At 44.0% G+C, this 22432-nt stretch overlaps 1 protein-coding gene across 2 annotated transcripts in view; it reads left to right on the top strand.

Moving 5' to 3' along the window:
* The window catches only part of EGFR (epidermal growth factor receptor), a 215269-nt gene that overhangs the window by 126283 nt on the left and 66554 nt on the right, over positions 1 to 22432 (top strand). For both annotated transcript variants that reach the window (XM_055557573.1, XM_055557575.1), the window contains 3 exons: positions 17154 to 17305; positions 18146 to 18329; positions 21327 to 21461. In XM_055557573.1, coding sequence (XP_055413548.1) covers positions 17154 to 17305; positions 18146 to 18329; positions 21327 to 21461 — 471 coding nt within the window. The remainder of the gene's footprint in view (positions 1 to 17153; positions 17306 to 18145; positions 18330 to 21326; positions 21462 to 22432) is intronic.

Below are 22432 nucleotides of genomic sequence, written 5' to 3'. Positions count from 1 at the left end.
CGGACCTCTGCCTCACAGCTTGTGCTTCTGAATAAGTTGTGTGATTAAACTTCTTGCTTTGAGAAAAGTGGAGACTCACATGTTGTAAGATATGGTACCAAGAAGCCCCGTGCAACCTTTTGTCTAGTTCCCCAGTGGAGCATCTTGTTGGAACAGAACATCTCCTCCCATAGAACCTCTTACAGACACGTCCATTTCTGGACACCATCTAGGTCCTGCTCCAAAAAGCAGCAGGTATTTTTAAAACACAAACCTGAGCATGTTCCTCCTTGTTTGAAATCTTCTCATGCCTTTAAAATGGAGAGTGCTCAGCAGCAAGCCCTTTAACGGCCCCCTGCCTCCCCTTACCCTGCTCTCTGCTAGACTCATGACCATCCAGGGAACCTTCCACAGCCACAGCTCCTCCTGCAGGAAAGCCTGTCGAGCCCTTCCCCACACTTGGTCAGGCTCCTGAAGAGCTCAGATGAATGGCTGTAACTCAGAGGATCCTGCCAGGGCCTCTCAGACGGCATCAGGGTCTAGCTTCCATCCTCTCCCCCAGCCACACTCACAGCGCACGCATCAGCGAGCAGTTCCATGATTTGGTGGCTGGCTGTCACCCCCTCTGGCCTGCAGGCTTCCTGAGGCAGGAGCAGTGTGAGTCCATTCTCAGCTGTGTGCCTGGACCTCGTGTGTGCCTGACACACGCTGACGCTACAGTGATGGACTAATAATGGTGACAGCAGTAATGGCCTCTGGGAGCCAGACACGGTCGTACAGATGTTAGAATTTAATCCCCACACCCATTCCACAAGGCAGGCACCTTTACTCCCATTACGGAGGAGGAAAGACAGGCTGAGTAAGAAATAATTTGCCTGGGGTGATACCACCAGTCCCTGCAGAGCTGGCTCAAAGGCAGGCATCAGAGTTGGAATCCTCAAGCTAGGACAGGAGTATTCACCACAAGCAACCTTTGTGCTGGGCCCCACGCATGGTGGTCAGGTGTCCAGTGAGAGCATCTGCATGAATACAGAAGGGAGCTGCTCCCAAGACTGCCCTCATTAACCGGGGCATAGGACACATGAAGACTTTCATTCTAGTGGGCTTGATTCTCAATAGTTTCCTTATTATGTTGACTTTTTAATAGCTTATGTATTAGGTAGGGGCTTCCCTGGTGGCTCAGTGGTAAAGAATGCACCTGCAATGCAGGAGACACTGGAGACTCAGGTTTGATCCCTGGGTCTGGAAGATCCCCTGGAGGAGGGCATGGCAACCCACTTCAGTATTCTTGCCTGGTGGGCAATAGTCCATGGGGTCACAAAGAGTCGGGCACAACTGAGCAACTGAGCACACACCCACAGAACATTAAGTAGACATGAATTAGACAATTGAGTTAGACATGAATTAGAAAACTGAGATTATTTGCACATGTGAAGTATAAAACATTTTGTAAATGTTATTTTATTTGTAAGTGGATGAGGGTATAATGAACATGACACTCATTATATGAACAATATTGTAGGATTTGAAGTATAAAATTGACTTAGGAACTGTCCTGTGAAATAGCCACAAACATCCCGTAACACCCCCCATTTAACCTCAAATCAACATTAAATAAGAAGTGACTGGACTTAAGGGGAAAAACTGCAAGTGTATTTCTGGTGGTAAAACCATTCCCAGTGACAATTAATTTATTGTCTAGTTAATAAGAGTTCCCTTGTCCCTTAGCACATTAATACTTGCTCCCAATTATTATTTAATATGTTTGATTTTGTATTTCTTTTGCAAACTGAGCGATCATTTGATGAATGGCTGGATTCTGCTGCCCAACTTTTGGACTATTTCCAGCATAAAATTACAATCCCAGATAATCATGCCACAAAGATCTGGGTCTCATTATGAGGGAGAAAAGCTGGGAAACGGCCCAGTCTGACCTCCCCCAAACCAAACAGCCATGGCTTTTTCTAGTTGTTCTACAAATGATTCAAATTTTTTAGTAATTCTAAAAACTGATGTGTTTTTTCCATGAAAGGAAGTGTTACCACATTTTCCAAAGGAGGAGGATCTATATCCTTGCTCTTTCATCCTCTCATTCCCACCCCCTCACCCTTGCCACCACCCACACAACATCTGTAGTTCCTAAACTAAAAGCACAAATTATTATGAAAGTTAATTGAGCTTACAAAGAAATGTTTGTGTAGGAAACTTTCTCGGCTTCAAGGAGAGGTCTGGTTTGAGTGGCCATTCACCAGGGTAGAAATCAGCTCACTGAAGGCATTCCTGCAGCCTCACAGGAGCAGCCCCTTCTGCTGCCACCACCCCCGCCTGCAGATTTGACCATGTGCCAGAATAAACAGTTCGATGATGAGTTCAGTTAAAACATAAAGTACACACTCACAGTTTTTCACCGCTCTGGTTACTGGCCTCAATAACCAGATAGTCAGCAAGAAAAAAAAAAGTAGGTTACAGATTACCAACTAATTACGTCCACTGCATTAGGCCCAAGCCCTCCAGCCATTTGAAAGGCCCTTGGACACAATCCTCACTCGGCACTGGCCTTACAGGGACCTGCAGGCCCCAGGCTGCCAAGAATGACTTTATCTTCATCAACATGTTCTGTCAGATTGAATGGCACAGCCTGAGAATCCCAGACTGGCTAAGAACAAATGAAAAGGTTTGCCATCTCTTGGAGTGCATTGTTGAGCCTTGATTTGGTACTTAGACATATTGTGGGGCTCGGCAGCTTTCCCTTGAGGTGGTTTTTAGACCTGGGGACTTGGCTCCAGCCCCAACACTTCACTCCTCTCCCTTAACTACCAGGAGTCTCTTAGACATATGATCACAAGCAAATAGATGGAGGGCATATTGTTGAAGCCTTGTAACTTCACTTACAGCACCTGCCCTTCGAAAGACACTAACCATGATCAAAGGCAGCATATTTTGCTCCTAGAGATGAGTCTCTGATTGTCCCCAAGAGGAAAGAAATTCAAATAGTTTGCTACTAAGTGATAAGAAGGTTGATTCCCTGGTGGCTTAGACAATAAAGCGTCTGCCCACAATGCGGGAGACCCTGGTTCGATCCCTGGGTCAGGAAGATCCCCTGGAGAAGGAAATGGCAACCCACTCCAGTACTTTTACCTAGAAAATTCCATGGATAGAGGAGCCTGGTCGGCTGCAGTCCATGGGGTCGCAAAGAGTCGGACACGACTGAGCAACTTCACTTTACTTTACTTTGAGTGATAAGAAAGGGGCCTCCCTGGTGACTCAGATGGTAAAGAATCTGGCTGCAATGCAGGAGACCCAGATTTGATCCCTGGGTCGGGAGGATCCCCTGTAGAAGGGAATGGCTACCCACTCCAGTATTCTTGCCTGAAGAATTCCATGGACAGAGGAATCTGGCAGGCTACCTTCCATAGGGACACAAAGGGTCAGACACGACTGAGCGACCGACACACACACAAGAGATAAGGAAACCCCACTCAGGACTCTTTGGCCTAGAATGATTGTCATGGTGGAGCAGTTTTACCTTGGTCATTGCACTTAAAGGAAGGCTCTCTAAGAACGCTTGGCAAGGAAGAGAATTACATAATGTCTTCTGTGAGCAGGAGAAAAGCATAAGAGAGAAGTTAAAGGTAGGAATTTTTTCAAAAGAAGATAATAAGTATGTCTTGTGAATCCCGTGTGCGTTATTTTTAAGTATTCCCTTGGATAATAGTTAATAATGCAGCAAGGAAAACAAGGGTAAGTTTTCTTGTCTGTTACTTAATAGACCATGTTTTTGGAAGAATCAGTCTGGTTAAATCCCAGATACATTCAGTCAGAAAACGGGCTTTCAACAACAGAATTTTGTGTCTGCAGTCTGTAGCAAATCCAATTCTATTAGGCCAAGAGGATGTAATAGAAACTAAAACCTAAGAGAGACCCAAGCAAGGAAAAATACTTCCTCATCCAAGCCTGAGAGGAATTTACCATCAGCCCTACTATTAATAGAAGCAGTGGAGATTCCATTTTCATTGCTCATCTGCCACTTTAGTTATTAAACTTAAAAAAGAAGTGAATCAAGTCTGCTGAAAACCTATATATGATGTTAATATAAAGATTTTAGTAACTCAGCAGTGTTTATTCATCTCTTATTGCTTGCTGAATTTCTCAGTGTAATAAGCTAAAGGGAAGCCAAAGGAAACAGAATGTTTGCTGTTGTTCTCAGGTGACATGTTATTCTTTAAAGAGACAGAATGTGCTGTGAAACAACAGAATGCTTTCACCACAAGTGAAAATGATGAGCAAGTGCACATCCACAAGAGGCAGCCACAGGGCTGAGGAGCCAGGGGGAGGAGCTGATGTGGGAGCCTCTCTGGAGGACAGCCTGTGAAGGGAGACCACACACATGGAATTCCCAAGAGCGCTAGGGAGGCAGGATCCAGGGATCCTGAAAGCAAGGGGCTAAAAACAGCAGTGAGAGACTCTCATTGTCTTCGCATAGCTGCACGCCCAGAGGTAGAGGAGAAATGAGCTGCATCTGTGTTAAGTCAGAGGCCATTATCAAGGGTCTAGCTTCAGGAAAGAGAAGGAATAATTTTGAGATAGCATTGTAGATGGAAAATTGGATTGCTTTACCGACTCATAGCAGGATTAACATTCTTAGTCACTGGGAAGGATAAGCAGAACTTGAGTTTTTGTTTGTCATGAATATGGAAAGCCAGGATTCCTGGACATGGATTTGGGTGTCCAGTTCTAAGAATAGATGCTGCTTCACACAGAACCGTAACCCCTGTGTGTGCTTGCTGAGCCACGTCCAGCTCTTCGTGACCCTGTGGACCATAGCCCACCAGGCTCCTCTTCCATGGGATTCGCCAGGCAAGAATACTGGAGTGGGGTGCCATCCCCCTCCTCCCGGGGCATCTTCCAGACCTAGGGATCAAACCCTCGTCTCTCACATCTCCTGCATTGGCACCTTACCACTAGTGCCACCTGGGAAGCTTGTAAGCCCCACATACACATAGAAATAACAGCTTGAAGCCCTTCACTTCCTTGTTAGTTCTTAGTACCTTGTATCTTCAATCCCTCTATGTAGCTGATGATGAATTAGGAAGAATTTAAGCCTAAGAAAACCCTTTTGGGGGCTTCCCAGTTGACACTAGCAGTAAAGAACCCACCTGCCGAAGCAGGAGACATGGGTTCGATCCCTGAGTCAGAAAGATTCCTTGGAGTAGGAAATGACAACCCACTCCAGTATTCTTGCCTGGAAAATTCCATGGATGGAGGAACCTGACAGGCTACATTCCTTGGGGCTGCAGAGAGTCGGAGACCGACTGAGCTTGCACACACACACAGACCCTTTTGGAGTTTGACCTTAGGAGTGAAATTACCCACTTTAACCAGGTTTATCTTCCAGAAAGTCCAGGATAAAGGGAATACTAATCGTGTGCTTCCCCTCCTCCTGTCAGGCCTTTCCCTAAATCAGAGATTGGCAAAGTACAATCCAGTGCCCAAATCCAACTGCTGCTTGTTTTACAAATAAAGTTTCATTGACACATGGTGGCACCTGGCCATCATTATTTGTGTCTGGTGCTGTCTTTGGCCCACAACAGGATCGAGGATTAGGACACAGACCATATCATCTGCAGGCCCGAAAATATTTACTCTGGCTCTTTTCAGAAGTTTTCCAGTCCCTGCTCTGGAACAGCATACAGGGTGCTTCAGACTGTGTTTTCTGGACTCAGACCTGTGTCAGTGAGAGGCAGCTCTGGTTGGCATCACCCATTCACACCTTTTTCCAGGCACATGGTCCATCTAATAGCAGATGGTTCTGTAGGAGAACTATGACCTTGAATTGCTGGCTTCTCATGGAGAGCTTTCACATTCTAGAAACAGTAGTATCTGAGCACAATCAAGAATCTTCTGCAGCAGAAAGTTGGCTCAGGCTTCTCCCGAGTCAACTGAGAAGTTGTTAGTGATTTCTGAGTCAGTCTTTCCTCATCACTGAGCCCAGGAATTGGGATGGGCTTTGGGTCACATTGTAAACCAAGGAAAGAGGCTGCATGACTCCCCCACTGAAATGCAACTTAAAAGGAATATTTAAAGTAAGTAGGAGTAAGTGAAAAAATTGTTCATTTTAAAACAAGCATTAAATAAAAATATGTAAATACACACAGCACACAAATCCCAACTGCGAGGGGTCAGATGAAGCTTTTTGCTAAATGAAAAATAACAAGAGTAGAGAATGTTGTGAACACAAAGCTACGAGCTCTTCTAAGGGAATTCTTCTAAAAGACACAATAGGTGTGGCTTCTTCAGGCTTAAGTGCCCAACACAGGTTCCCTGATCAGATATGGGCCCAAATGTGCCCCCTTTCAGGCCATGGGCTCTGGGTTAGCTATGGTCAGTGTCCACTGTTCCTCCCTCAGCAGCAGGAGCCACAGCTGTTCACCAGGCCACACATAACAATGTGAGCAGAAGGCAGAGGGGTCAACCTCTGGGAGAGCTTGGAAGGAAGGAAGCAATTCATTCTACTGGGACCCAGTCCAGATTTAACTCAGATTCAAGTTGTAGTAATACTTATTGAGTCTACCATGTGTCAGATGCTTTGAGCACAGATTCTCCCATTCCCCTGAACCCTCCCAAGAGTCCATTTTATAGGTGAAGAAAAAGCCTCAGTGTGATAGAAACATGGTCCCAGTAGTGTTGGGGCCAGAGTTCTTACCCAGTCCTTATGGCTCTAAGGCCAGTGGTCATTGACAGGTCATTGTAAAAGTTGGATGCTCTTGTTCTGTAGTCAGAATGGGTAGGGCGTTAGCTTGCCCCTTTTCTGACTTTTCAAATCCTTTATGACATGACTGTGATGGATTGGTTCAAATAGTTGTGCTGAGGACCTGACATGTTTTGGGAACTTTTTAAAAAGCAAGCAGCTCATTGGTGAAATCAAGCCCCTTATCTTTTTAGGGAGATTACTTTTCTCCTTTTATTGTTTCTTATTTGTTCCCAGGAGCAAAAGGGATCCAGTGATGCCCCCACAGAAAGCAATTCCAGCTTGAAGCAGCATAATGCTAGCTCAGACTTGAAAAATGGCTTAGAAATCTCAGCCCCATTAGCTTTATCACGCCTGCACCCTCCTCCCCCAAATCCATCCTTTCCCAAGCAGCCCCAGTAGACCAGCTTCCTTCTGTCTCCTAACATCTTTGCTCCCTTTCTTCTGCTCCTTTTTCCTGTAGGTTCCCTTGTAGGAGAGTCACAGGTCCTCTGTGACCTCCTGAATGTCTCACAGCAAAGGCTGGGCAGAACACCACGGGACACTCGAGGAGCTAGTCCTGGCCTTACCGTGGCTGGTGTTGGTGGGGAAGCACAGGGAGGGGTGCTGGGAACATCTTTGTTTTCAGAAAAAACCTTTGGTGTCATGACCTCTCCTGGTGTTAGTGATCACTCCCTTGTTTAGCTGTTTGTTGTCATTTACTCTGGGTTCTTTTTTGGGGGGTAGGTGGCTATTTGTGTGTTCGATTTTCCTTATGCTCACGAGTAAACCAAGTTAAATGGGTATCTATTTAGAGACGTGGCCTTGAAACAATTGTGCATTAGTGACTTATTTTTAAAAACAAAAACAGTAATGATAGGAGAAAACATTTAAAAGCACATTTGGATTGTCTTGGGGTGGGGGTAGACACACACTGCCACATGGAGCCCACACCCAGTCTTTCCACAGAGAAACACTTGCAAGAAAGATCCTTACCCTCCATTCTGGTTTAGATATCTATTATTTCCTTGCAAATTATGTATCTTTTCCAGAATTGTTTTCAATAAGAATGCATGGAGAAGTGATTCTTAGAGATAACTATAGAGAACCCAGGAAGAATCACTCATGTGTATCTCCAGATGACCCAGAGGAGGGCAATGCAGGGGAGAAGGAGAAATGAAATAAACCTTATTTTCTTCGTGTGGCAAATTGTGGGACTGGGTGTGGTGGAGTCACCAAGCCCAGCGCCTGGCACTTTTAGGCAGCTTCCTCTTTGCTGGGAACATGGGGTGACTTCTTTGCTTTACTGTGAGGAACATAAGGACTGTTCCCTTTGGCGACTTCTCCTCTTGCGGGCCTGGGTCCTTCAGTGGCTCTGTTGCATGGCTGGGGGAAGTCCTGTGATTATTTCGTGAGTAAAGTCATCTCCCCAAAGGGCTGGTATGTCTCTTCAGGGCAGTGAGCACTTCTGATTCATTCTTGACAACTGTTGTTGAGCCATTTTATTAAATATGTTTTAGTTGAAGCAGTGAATGAACAGAAAAACAATCAGCCCTCGTGGCCCTGGTGCAGACCACAGAGCAGGAGGGAACAAACCTTTGCTCAGTGGCCAGCGACACCTACGGCCGTGGCTCCCCAGGCTGGGGTGCTCTTCGGCCGGGCTGGTGTTTGGGTGAGCTCCAGAGGAACAGCACCCACTATGGGGAGCATTCCCCAGCCTTCGTCATTAGGGAGAGTCACAGAGGCCTGGGCAGGATAGAAAGCCGCTGCCTTCTGCTCGCCAGGTCTCTACTGAAGAGGGTCAGTGGAGTCAGAGGTGAAAGGTGCAAGGAGACAGAGGCTGTCTTAAGTCAGACTCTGAACTGTCAAGTTTTGAACTGGTTTCAAGTAGTGGTGTTTGACACCCACCCCATTAGGAATATTCCCTTTCCCACTTTCCAGGCTTACCTCTGTGATGACCATCTGCCCCCCACCCCTTGCCTCCGTCCTGCTCTGCTCTTTCAAGTCTCCTGCTTTTAGACAGGCAGACCATCCCATTTCAGTGGCCCTCTGTGGTGAGAGGGAGTAACGGCCCTTCCTCATTTAGGTGATAGGCAGGTCTCAGCAGCCACATTCTTGAGGAAGAGCTTTGAAAATTGTCGCTGCAGCTGTGCAGTGTCAAGTACTGACCCTGTGGACTCTGCACTGGCCCTCACTGCTCGGGTTGAAGGACTCACCTGAAAACACAGCAGGGCTCTGAAGAAGTAGGTCAGAAGCATGAAAATCGAAGTGGAAGTGAAGCATCCAGGTGATGGTTTGGCCAGCAAACCTTTGGAAGGGCAGTGGCGTTACTCACTTGAGAGGCATGCCTGTGTATGGAGAGAGCCCCCAGCATGAGAAAGCAGTAGTCCCCAGCTAGGAGATTAGAAAAGCAGAACCCAGCCGGGAGGAGGCGCTGACTCACGATATCTCTAGAAAGTAAAGACCAGACATACTAAATTCTCTCTTGTTTATATTTTCACATGGAGAGATTTTAAACCAATTCCAATCTTCTGTCCTTTCCTCAGTGTACCCTGCTCAGCATTCAATAGTCACTCAAGGAACACTCCAATCACATGTAATCTAGTTCTGTACTACCTAATATAGATTCTGGTGTATAATCTGATAATGTCATTCATCTGCCCATGAATTTTCATTCAGTATATGTCCATCTGTTTAAATAAAGAGGACCAGGCACAAATTGTGTTGCCAAATACTCAAAAAAGATTTATGGGGCTGAATGAATAAAAAATTAATGGGTATGGCTTTCTGAAATCTTTTCTGGTCCAGGTTCATTTTTGATCATCCCAAATAGGTAAAATTCATCTCTTACTTACCAGCCATTCAACTACCTATAAAAATGGAATGGACAACTAGCTCCATGATTCAAAATTTTTTCATTTCCATTGTCAGAACCATTCTCTGGACAGCATCCAATAAAAGTGAACAGTAATGTCTTTAATTTTAGAATTTTAAAGCATCCTCAATTTTGACACAGTACAGAGTTCTGTTGACTGCATTTAAAAAGAAATCCACCCCGCCGCCCCGAGAGGTGGGGCTAGTTTGCTGGTATCCTTGAAGACACGTACGCAGAAATGGATTGCAGTGGTTTGCCTGCTCTGAATACTGCTGTACCAAAGCCTCAATGTCAGACATGATTTGTATTTAGAGAAATGTGTGATTTATGAAGCACTTTTGTGTCCACAATCTCATTACTGCTCACAACTACCCTGTCAAGGCCATCAAGCTGGTCCTGTTGAGACCCAGAGAGTTGAGATAACTGGCTGGAGATCATCCCATAATGATACATCACAGTCTTCACACTGATTTGGAGATGTCTAAGTTGGCTTAAAGTTCAACATTCAGAAAACGAAGATCATGGCATCCGGTCCCACCACTTCATGGGAAATAAATGGGGAAACAGTGGAAACAGTGTCAGACTTTATTTTTCTGGGCTCCAAAATCACTACAGATGGTGACTGCAGCCATGAAATTAAAAGACGCTTACTCCTTGGAAGGAAAGTTATGACCAACCTAGATAGCATATTCAAAAACAGAGACATTACTTTGCCAACAAAAGTTCATCTAGTCAAGGCTATGGTTTTTCCTGTGGTCATGTATGGATGTGAGAGTTGGACTGTGAAGAAGGCTGAGCACCAAAGAATTGATGCTTTTGAACTGTGGTGTTGGAGAAGACTCTTGAGAGTCCCTTGGACTGCAAGGAAATCCAACCAGTCCATTCTGAAGGAGATCAGCCCTGGGATTTCTTTGAAAGGAATGATGCTAAAGCTAAAACTCCGGTACTTTGGCCACCTCATGTGAAGAGTTGACTCATTGGAAAAGACTCTGATGCTGGGAGGGATTGGGGGCAGGAGGAGAAGGGGACGACAGAGGATGAGATGGCTGGATGGCATCACTGACTTGATGGACGTGAGTCTGAGTGAACTCCGGGAGTTGATAATGGACAGGGAGGCCTGGCGTGCTGGGATTCATGGGGTCGCAAAGAGTCAGACACGACTGAGCAACTGATCTGATCTGATCTGATGCTGTCACTGAAAACCTTCCACCACCCCTCCCAGAGCTGGTCTTCCCGGGATTCATGCACATCAGTTAGCTCCCAAGAAAGTGGACACAATATGCACAGGTCTCCTAACTTATAGTTTATTTTTAAAAAGTCATAAACTTGGTTTGGGCTTACTTTAATGGCTAAGAGGAAAATTATAGGGAAGGAAATCAACCAGGTACTCTGTGTCCCAACTCTAAAACAAAATAGGTGTTGTTTTAAGGTCTTCTGCTTGTTAGCTTAGATTTGAGTTTGTAGATATGTTGGTCATGCCAAGGCTTGGCATGTTTAGTCCAGTAGGTGTATTATAACGCACATTGCAAATTACCAAATATTTAAGAGGACTTTTTGAGTGTTATATGTGCATTTCCAAGTTGCAATGTAGATTGAAATTCAGTTTGACAACAGTCTTTGGATGCCTACAGGATGAGGACTATGTATTAGGTATGAAATTAAATATGATCAAATAAGAAACTGTTGATAAAATATAAAGTTTTGAAAAATAAAAATCTTCAAAATTATAATGAAACTTTTCCCATTCCACAAAACCTTTTTTTTTTATTAAAGCCACAATGAAAATTTAAATACTATTTTGTACTTTTTAAAAATCATATTTGTGTTTACTTTTATTATATGTTTTCCCAACTTTTTCATTATAACTTAACTGTAGGTCAACATTCCTACAAACTTGTATGGATTAAATAAATTTCACAGGCTAGTCTGATGCTATAATCACAATTTATGACATTTTTCTATGGGATAAATTTACTCTCTACTCCCTGAAATGAATGTAAAAAATGTATTGATAGATCAGAAAGAAAATGGAACTTGGAATCTCTTCAATTCCATCATTATTGAAGAGACACCAAATCTGTGCAATGCATGGCTTTTCCCAAGGGCTGCCGTATGCAACTGTTCTGAATACCAATGAAGTGAACAACCTGCAGCTTCCTTACCCTTCTAACAGTTTCTATATCTAGTATTTCATTTGGTTACTTCTAATTTTTAAAGTGCTTCCACAAAGCCATTCAATTAATAATATGCAAAACTTTGAAGAACATTTCTCCATTTTTATGAAATGTATTTTATTAAAAGTGTCATTCTTTTGGCCTTGTTCAACACAGAGTTTTTATAAATTATCTCCTCAGTAATATATTATTATAAAGTAATATATGGTCACTGTAGAAAATTTGAAAAATGCATAAACTCTAAGGAGGAAATAAGAAAAACATCCCAAACCCAGTATTCATAAAAGACTATTGTTAGCAACTTTTTCTTCCAATAACATTTCTGTGCATTTTTTTTTCAGATGTATAAACATACACATTTTGAAATTGCCACCATAACACAATTTGAGTAAGGCAAAAGAAATGATTAATCCTGATACTATGAAACCTCTAGCAAACTCTCTGAGTATCTTTTCTTTATTTGTTTTTAAATCCATTATGTAAATATCTTATTTGAGATTTCCTTAAACCTTTTCAGGATGAAAGTGGCAAAATCTTCCTTTGGTTTTTAAAGCTTAATCTAATATGTTAAGTAGCCTAGAATGATTTTACAGTAACCAACTAGAAAGTTGTGAGAACTGACACTCTCCTGAGACATCCTGCCTCCTCCTCTACCACCAGACACAGGGAAACAAGAAAGGCTGAGAGATCCATGTCAAGTCATCCAAGGCTCTGGTCACATGACCACTATCAGCCCATTGCTTTCACATCTAAAATGTAAACACAGCATGTGTATTCACATCCCAGCAGTCAGTCCAAGGAGATATATGTGTATTCCACCTCTCCCCACTATTTGTATTGGCATAATAAATAATTTTAAGTAGTGATGAATGCTAAGAGAAAAGAAATCAGAAAAATGTGATAGAATTTAGTGGGAAAGACTTAAGCTGACCTGGTCCCAGAACAGGCTTTTCTGAAGAGATGTCATGTCCACCGAGGTAGAATCTCAGTAACAAAAGGGACACAAAAATGCAAAGACCTGAGGAGAAAAGGAAGAGTGTTCCAAGCAGATGGAAGAGCCCTGAAGGGGGCAGGAACCTGGTGGCTGGGAGAAACAGAGAGGCTTGGCTGGACCAAAGGGCAGGGGAGGGAGCCTAAGAGAGATGGTGGGAGGGGCACGGGCAGGGGCCCATCCTCTGTTCTGCTGCCCTGGGAAACTCGGATGGTTCAAACCCAGAGCAATGTGATGTGATTTCTGCTTCAAAATGAGGTGTTCTGTGGAAAATGAGGCAATAATAAAAACAGACAGTTTTGGAGGCCACAGGGAGAGATTTGTAAGTGCCCAGGGACCTTGGCTGCCATTAAAGCATAGAGAAAGCAAATTAAAACAATTAGGCAATTCCAAAAGTATCTAAGTGGATTTGGGAAAATCTGGAGAAACCTGTTTTAGTGTTATGTCTTAGCCTTATAGATTTGTCCGGGCTTGTGGGCAAAGAGAGAGGTACACCCCCACAATGACACAGGATAGCCACAGGCTCTCCCTGTCAAATCAGGCATGTCTCAGGACTTAAAGGTGGCAGACTGTTTTATTTTCAATTCAAATAAATTGGGGGGTGGGGTTGGTTCTTCAGAAAGAGAACAGCCTGACTCTGGACAGCACATGAACCCTGGTACCAAGGGTGCCATGTGATTCCATGAGCAGAAGTCCCCAGACAGGCAGAATTGTCCTAACTGGAAACACATCTGCAGTTTGTGGTGTCTGGGGCAGGGGCTGTCTGAGCAGGGCCACGAGGGAGCTCCCAGGGTGACCGTGATGTTCTGGGCATGACGGGAGTATAGGTTACACGCTGCATGCGTTTGTTGAAACTCATCGGTGCTACACTTATTACTGATTATCTCACAGTTTGTGGTGTGACCTCAATAACCACTGTCAGTAATCTTGAACTGTATGTAACCAGTGGCATGTCAGGATGAAGGGTACGGCTATCTGTGCCTTACTTTATAATGCATAGAAAAAATTAGATGGTAGGTATGTGTTAAAGTGAACATAATAAAATGCTACTTTAAGGATGCTCACAGTACAATTCTTTTAGGTTTTTGTCCATTTATGAATCATCATAATAAATTGTGAAGATGAAAAGCTGAGTGCCTTGAAGGCCCCCTTCTTGTTTCAGTAGAATTTGTCTTCAGATTTGCTGGAAGGAAAGCAAATCTCTATCATGTTGTATGGAGCTTGACACAAACACTTTTGATTGTCTAGTTTTCAAAGGCTTAGCCTAATATTGAATTCTCTCTGAATAAATTGCTTAAAAACCTAATCCTAAATGCATATTTCAATGAAATTCTTAAAGTACAATATATTATTTTTTCTTTCTTCTTCCCATTGGATAAATATTCTTCTGACAGAGTAACTCTATTTGATGCCCAGTATTTGAGTAAGCCAACCAAATGCGGCCAGTTCACACAGTATCACCGGACAAGCACACATCCACGGAGGTCCCAGCGTCTGTCCGGGCACACCTTCTGTCAAGGCAGCTGTTACAGTCCCCAGTAGTTAGCTGTAACAAAAGAAACCTGAAGCTTTGTGTGCATTCACTTCTCAGAACAGCTCTGGGAGGCCAGAATGGATTTTAGCAAGTCTGTATTTGAGGAAACCCTGCTGCGGAGCTCCGGGAAGTCCGTCAGTCTGCATACAGGGGAAGTGCTGACCGGAGGCTTTCTCCTGGCTGAGCTCAGAGCCTTTCCTCTCACAGCTTTGCCTTAGGTCTGCCTCGCTAGTTAGTGATTTTTATTTTTCAATATTACTGATTTAATGGTCTCACATTTAAATGTCCTATATTACATAACATGAGATATTTGGTATAAAGATGGAGCCAAGATTATGCCTTGTTCAGTCAAGAAACCCAGACCAAGCCATTTGCATCCTCACCCCAGACCTGCTGTCTCCCTTTTTGTGTGTGGCAGAGAAGCCTCAGAATAAGCAGCCTTGTCATGTTTTCTGTTGCTACTTTGGTCATTAACCCAGGAGTAGGACTCAAGATGGATTTGCCTTCAGCTCAGTCCAATAGTGTGTTGGCTGCTTTTTCTTAAGAATAAACATGTTGGGCGGTTGGGCAATTTTTTGCCATTATTAAAAAATATGTCAACATTTTGCACGAAAATTTAGGTCTGTTTCCTCAGAATAGGTTTTCCAAAGTAGGGGAATCATCATGACATAGACTTTAAGCATATTTATTTGTATGCACAATCTGTCCAGTTGTTTCCAAAATGTTTTACAAATTAACGTTCATATCAATAATGTGTAATGTTGCTATTGTCTTCCAAATATAGGATCTTTTTTTAAATATGAAAGTAATTTATAGTAACTGTAAATAGTAAAGGGTCATGGTAGGTATTCATCAAATAAGTCCTTTCAGTGCTCATTTAGCACTTTTTGAAAGAATAAATAAAAACACAAGTGTAGTCCTTTTGCAATTATTTTCTTCTTTAACAGGGTAAACTTACCTGACATGTTTTCCTTTTTAACTGATGAAAGTCGTTTTCACATAATTTAATAATAAAAATAGTTCAGCCAAGAGAAATTTACAAATGGATATTTTTGAGCATTTAAAATGAAAACATTTGTGATTGCTTTCATCCTTCTGTGTACAGAAGAAACCCTTCAGAAACATGCTCCAACACCCAGTTCTAGTCAACACTGGTCACCTGGCTGGCATGAAGGGCATGACCAATACTTGGGGCTGCCTAGACCAGAGCTGACCAGTTAGGCTGAAATTTAGGGATCACAGCCTCCAAGGTGTGCCAACAGAAAGGTCACCTCTTGTTGTCAAAATCCTGCACTTCCATTCATGCTGGCATCTTTAAGGACCTTCGAATTGGGAAATCAGTCTGGCCTCATCTGTATGCACTGCAGCCAACTGTGTGCAGTGATTCCAACTTGAGGTTGCAATCAGAGCAGCCCACACTCCTAAGTGAAGGCAGCCAGGGATGTTGGGTCCGTCCTGTGTTATGGTTGAAAGAGTGATGAAATCACTGTGCCCTGGAGCCCGTGCAGGGGGCTCTGTCTTGTAAGCCATTGCAGTTCCCTTGTAAGCATTCTCTCTACCGCCAAATTTGAAAGAGACCACAGAAGGGAGAAGAGGGAAATCCTCACAAAGTCAAAGAGGAAGTAAGGGTTGCTTCATATTTAATGGTGGTGTAAACGCTTCACGTTCATTATGTGGTGTCTGAACATGCGCTCAGTGCCTTGGCACCAAAATGCAAGAGCAGACAGTCAAATGATGCTCTGCAGAACACTACCGTGGGGAGGGAGCAAAAAACCTATCAAATAGAAATGCAGATTTGGGAAGAGTTCCTCAGGAAGTCCCCACATATCGACTCTGGTGTTGGTTTTGTGCTCAACCACCTGGTTGCAGATTGCAGCCCTGCCTGGTCAGGTCTGAATCAAACCTCCAAAGCCAGAGGCCATATTTCCTCACTTATGATAATTTTGGCTCAAAGTACAGTCGCTCACCAGCTCCCTGCTTCAAAAGTCCCAAACCTCTTTGTTTTCTTATGCTTGCCTATACATGTTGTTCAAAGAGCTAATTTATAAACATGGCTTTATTATAATCCTCTCCTTTGCTTTTAAATATAGACTACCAAATGTATTTTCATAGTCTGACTTCATCCCCTAATTTAAAATGTTTTCTTATATTAAGTTTGACAGCTGAAAACATCAGGGCATTAAGTGTGCCAAGGCCACATCCCAGCAACTGCCAAACCCTTGCCCCTCCACCTGGGTGGCAGGCTCCTTAGAGTGTGGCAGACACAAAGACATGCTGGTTTCTTAGCAACCAAGTGTGTTTTCATGTTACTTTCTAAGTTTTATATAATATTTGATTTTATTCTTTGGTGCATCAGTTTAGAATATTTTTTGTCTCTGGTCAATGGTTTTTAATTTACAGTCTTGTCATTAATTTTAGGTTGTACAAAGCTGTGGTAGGAAACTATGTTTGTAAATAGTCTTTCAACACATAATAATGTGACATGTTATCTTTTTGCAAAGTAAAAGTTCATTATATATTTATTAACATTGCAAATATACAATTATTGTCTATTTTTTCATGCATTTTACTAAAACTCTTATAGACTGTTTGGTCTCAAAGATTTCCATAGGGTTTTCATCTGTTTCTCCTTGAATTTTTAATATTTTTAAACAGTTGCATGCATTATAGAGATGAACTAGTCCTTAGTTTGAACTGCATCTTGTATAAACTTTTAAACATTGTTTATCACGCTTGTCCTGAGTGGCCTTCAATCAGAATTACTATCCTAAGTCACTGAAGCATGCGATTAGTTGAAGATTGTGAAGATTGTTTTATTTTAGTTTTTCTACTTTACTTTATTTCACGTGATACCTTTTTTCCCTTGTTTCCAGTTTGCCAAGGGACAAGTAACAAGCTCACCCAGTTGGGCACTTTTGAAGACCACTTTCTGAGCCTACAGAGGATGTTCAACAACTGTGAGGTGGTCCTTGGGAATTTGGAAATTACCTACATGCAGAGTAGTTACAACCTTTCTTTTCTCAAGGTTAGTTCAATGAATTTGATCCTTACCCAAATACAGTAGAAGTAAATATAAGTAAATAAGGCCTTGGCAGAATTTAACTGGCAGTGTATTTACTATTGCTATGGCAATTACTTACACATGCAAGTTTTATGGAAAGGTCACTTTAGCAGATAGTGTCAAGTTGTAGCTATAAAAGAATAGCAAAGAGAAATAGACTAGCCTGGCATTCTGCTATCATTGTGGACACTAATCTTTTAACCAGCACTGCAGCCGTGGTATCCTGCTATACTGGCTGTGTTTGAAAAAAAGAAAGAAGACCTGCTTTGTAGCCCTTGCCTGTTTTCTTGGTATAAATACTCCCACCATGGTTGATTTCTGGCTACCAAGAGTTTAAAAACTAGTTCACAAAACTCCCATGTGCTTTGCATTAGGCTCCAGTGAGCCAATAGGAGCCAGCCTTAAAAGCTTCTGAGTTTGGTGTAGTTAAACTTAGGATTTGATTGGTTTTCTTCTGGGTTTGTTTGTTTGTTTTTGATGGAAAGCCTGCAAGACAAATACAAAATAAATTAATAAAATGTTTCCATTTTCTGCTAAGTCTGTTAAACACCAGGCAAAATGAAAGTCACAGCATTCCTCAGTAATGCACATGGTCCGTTGTTACTGCTGTCAAGCTCAAGAGGCAAAAATGCAGGAATCACTATAAATCTTGTTACCTCCCATGGGGTTCAGTGGTAATCATCTACATGATTCGTCAACCACTCCTGTTCAGCTAGGTGTCCTGGGCTCTCTGGATCCACTTTAGATCTTGCATTCATGAGTTCCTCCAAAGAGAAGTAATATGTTCATGTTTTATTTCCTTAGACCATCCAGGAGGTTGCCGGCTATGTACTCATTGCCCTCAACACAGTGGAGAAGATTCCGTTGGAAAACCTGCAGATCATCCGAGGAAATGTGCTTTATGAAAACACCCATGCCTTAGCGGTCTTATCCAACTATGGAGCAAACAAAACCGGACTGAGGGAGCTGCCCTTGAGAAACTTACAGGGTGAGAGCAGGGCGCAGGAGGCTATAGTATGAAGAGCGACTTGGACGGTACTTAGCAGACTGGGTGCTTTTCTGAATTCCACTCAGGGAAGACTTTTGTTTTGCATGCCAGCCATATGCAAGAGAGAGTGAGTAGAAGTTCTAAGAAGACAGTAGTTAATGGGGCAGGAAGGGAAGAGTTAAGCCAAGTACAGGTTCTGTCTTGTTCATGGAAATGTATCCAGAGAGTTACAAAATAAATTAAGACATGGTAAAGGTTCTGGAAAAACGAGAGTATGACCAGATGACGGGACTGGAATGCTCAGGTAGTCCGCCGGTCTTACTGTCTGGACCTCATGTATAAGGGACAAAGAGTAAAAATCCAACCACTGTCTGAGACATTTTCCAGAGTCACGCTATTATACAGAAAGCCATTTTTAAGTTTGTAAGGATAGAGAATGAAGGTATTACAGGTGAAGTTTGAGTTCTTGTGGGGAGGGCACTTACAAGGGTGCTGTGAGAGAAAACTGTGGAAAAACGGCAAGTTGATTTTTAAAATTTGAAGATAACGAGGACTGTGGCAGGTACAGTGCCAGCCATGTCAAATTGGTAATTTAATTGAATGCCCCTCACCTTCTTTCAGAGCAAGTGGTATGCTCTGCCATTTTACAAAAAAAAAAAAAAAAGAAAATTGGTCAAAGTAACCCTCTTGAATTCCTACAGGAGTGAGGAAATGGCCAGGGTTGGCCACCCAGACCGTGCCACAGAGCCCTAACCTTCCCTCGTGCCTCGCGGCTCTGATGGGCAGCTGGGCCAGCCCTGAAGGGGCTGAGAGCAGAGGACACACAGCAGAGGAGGGTCGCGGGCCTGACCCCAGGCCGGGGTGCAGGGCGGGCTGACTGCCCGAGCCCCATGGCGCCTGTGTGCAGGTCAGCTCCTGGGCTCTGCATTTATGAAATGGCCTTAGGGCTCCCCTCAGCCTCTCGCACTGTTGGGTGCGGTGCTGGCACTGGGCTGTGCTGTCCTTGCCATCAGCCCACCGGGATGCCTCCCAAAGTCGCTGTCTCGTGGTGCCAGACAGAGGCAGGTGGGGGTGCAGACTGTCATTTTCCAGCCCCAGCTCTATCAGCTCCATGGCTTACCAGCCAGGCGCCTGGGAGTGGGTTCTTTCTGTGATTTCAAAAATGGGGGGGGGACAATGGTAACAGACTCCCCAGGGTTGTTGAGAAGATTAAGTGAATTACTGCAGATAAAGCCCCAGGGAGCTGTTTCTGTGCTTGGTATTATTTCTGTTGTGAGTATTGGGGTCGTATCAATTCAGATTATTTAATTTTATTAAATAATCCTCTAATTTGGATTATTCGACATGAGTTACAACCCACTCCAGCATTCTTGCCTGGAGAATCCCATGGACAGAAAGGAGCCTGACGGGCTATAGTCCATGCAGTCGCAAAAGTGTCAGGTATGACTTAATGACTAAACAACAACAGTTGATAACTAACACAGGCCTCTGGTCATCCCGCTGCTGTCCCCTTGGCCTTCCTGCTCCTGGTCTGTCATCCTGAGGCTCCTGAAGCCCCAGCTCTCTCTTCTATGTCTCCAGCTCTGGCCTCTCATGAGTTTATCCCTTGACTCTGGCTCCCTTCTCAGTGAAGCTTTTCACTTGGTTGTCCAGCTGTCATATCTGATTTCACACCCAAAACAAGCTGTGGCCCTTTCCGACCCCCCAGCCTGCCCTCTGTGACTGCAGCCCCTCCCCACCATCTGCCAAAGGAACTGCTTACCTGGCCCCTCACGGCCTCTGCTGGGGCTGTCTGTCCGCCTGGAGCACACTGAGCCCACTTCCATCTGGGTTCCTCCACATGTTCTCTTCCCAGAGATGTTATTCTTACCAATAGCCAAAGAGAGCTTCCCCAGAAGAACTCTTCCTTTTCTGTGTCCTCTCCCACTCTGGGATGCTTGGCATTACTTACATATCTAGAATTGAGTTATGGTCAGAGGACCATGTGAGGATTAGCTCAGGCCATGCATATGTCTGACTACTAGGTGGTACAGTGGTAAAGAGATTCAACAGACGCAGGTTCGATCCCTGGGTCAGGAAGATCCTCTGGAGGAGGAAATGGCAACCCACTCCAGTATTCTTGCCTGGAAAATTCCATGCACAGAGGAACTTAACAGCCCATGGGGTTGCAGAGTCAGACACGACTGAGTGACTGAGCATGCATGCATGTAAAGCAGCTGGCACAGTGCCAGCCTCGTCATGGGTCATGGTCCTCTGTGAACAAGAGGTTATTGACTATGCATTGCCCCTCACATGCTTGTCATTTCCTAGAGAGGAGCCAGCAGGAATCATTCGTCTCCACATGCCTCATAGCACTCACTTCCATGTTCTGTGCACAGAAGCCATTCGGTAAATGTTTGCATAAGTGTCATGGGGGAATACTTGCCCTCTGCTCCAGCTCAAGTTTTCTTATCACCCCTGGTGTTTCACGTCATTCCAACTCTTCCTTTGAGCAGTTGAACGGTTTTAAGTCTTTGCCTTCCCTTGGCCACCCAGTCTCTTCATCACACATACAGATCCTTCCTGCTCCACTTTCCCTACTTTCCCAAGCACCTCACAGCATCTTCCCTTCCACCCACCCTTCCTGTCCCATCTGCCCTTTCACACTGTCATCACGCGCTAACCCCGGTCCGGCTGGGACCAGCCAGCCTCCCTGGGAACCACCAACTTAGTGTATACCTGTCATTCATGCTACTTGACTAAAGCATTATCTTCCCATGGCCCCTGATTTCTAAATTCTGGTCATTCATTGCTCAAAGACCCAGTGCAGGAGAATCCCAACTCCTCCATAGAGGAATCCATCAACTCACTTTCCACTGCCCCACTGCAGTTCCAGGGAGTCTCATTTGCATGCTGCCATCTCTTAACAGAAGGTAAAATGTGAAGAAGCATATGCATACTTCACAAGAGTTTAGAAGAGATGGCAAGTTTGCTCATGGGGGTTCCTTTCTCATGCAGAAATTCTGCAAGGTGCCGTGCGATTCAGCAACAACCCTGTCCTCTGCAACGTGGAGACCATCCAGTGGCGGGACATCGTCAACCCTGATTTTCTAAGCAACATGACAGGGGACTTTCAGAACCAGCAGGGCAACTGTAAGTGTTCCACGGTGCCCCCCCCAACCCCACCCCCGGATTGCAGCTCATAAGGCAGGGCGGAGCTGTAGAGTTGGGGTGGGAGCCAGAGAAGGCACAGTTCATGTTAAGTTACATGAATCTACAGCAAAAATAAGTAGTAAACAGATTATATGCTCACTAGAAGAGCACCTATTTAAGACAGAAATAGGTCTGTTTTTCGTGGAGACAGCTCACTTGCTTACAGGTCACACACACACACCCCCCGGCCCTGCCAGGGCAGCTGAGCTCTCCTGTGGCATTGAGAAAAGCCCATCGTGCCAACCCTGGCAAGGGGCTTCTCTCATCCTGTTTGAGGAGACTAACCAGGCTTTTGTAGCTTCCGATTTTCTGCTGAGGCTCAAAGTGGCGCCAGACCCTTTGGAAGCTTTGAGGCTCAGCTCTGCCCTTCTGCTCATAGCTCCCAGGCACTCCCACATGGATGGAGTGCCCGGCAGAACTAAGGAGCACACGGGGATAAGCTTGTCCATATTTAACTAGTGCCCATGACCTAGTCCCCACTATTCATCAATAAAGGGAGCAGCTGGCCAGGACCATGCTGCAGGTCAAGTCTCCCCGTTAGCACCCTTGACATACCTCGTGGGGAACTTTGACAACCCCAGTTTCCAAGTAGCCTGCTCCCTTCCTGATCTCCCTCATCTTTCAGGCTTTTAAAATAAGAAGCCATCACCATTTCCTGCTTCTCTGTTTTCCAACAACTGTGCAGTGGATGCATGGGTGCTTTTTTTGCCTTTTTTTTTTTTTTTTTTTTTGGTGTTTTTGGTCTTAGAATTTGAAGCTGATATGGATCTTAAAAATCAACTAAAGCTGCTTTGTTTTTTGCTTTTTTTTCTTTGACTTGATTGATTATGATGAAATACCTTTAAGATAAATTTACCATCTTAACCATTTGTGTGTGTGTGTGTGTGTATGTGTGTGTGTAATAAAGTTTT

This window comes from Bubalus kerabau, chromosome 20 (genome assembly GCF_029407905.1).
Source record: "Bubalus kerabau isolate K-KA32 ecotype Philippines breed swamp buffalo chromosome 20, PCC_UOA_SB_1v2, whole genome shotgun sequence".
NCBI classification, from domain to species: Eukaryota; Metazoa; Chordata; class Mammalia; order Artiodactyla; family Bovidae; genus Bubalus; species Bubalus kerabau.
Note: the sequence above shows the minus strand (reverse complement) of the source record. Positions and strands in the feature narration are given on the sequence as shown.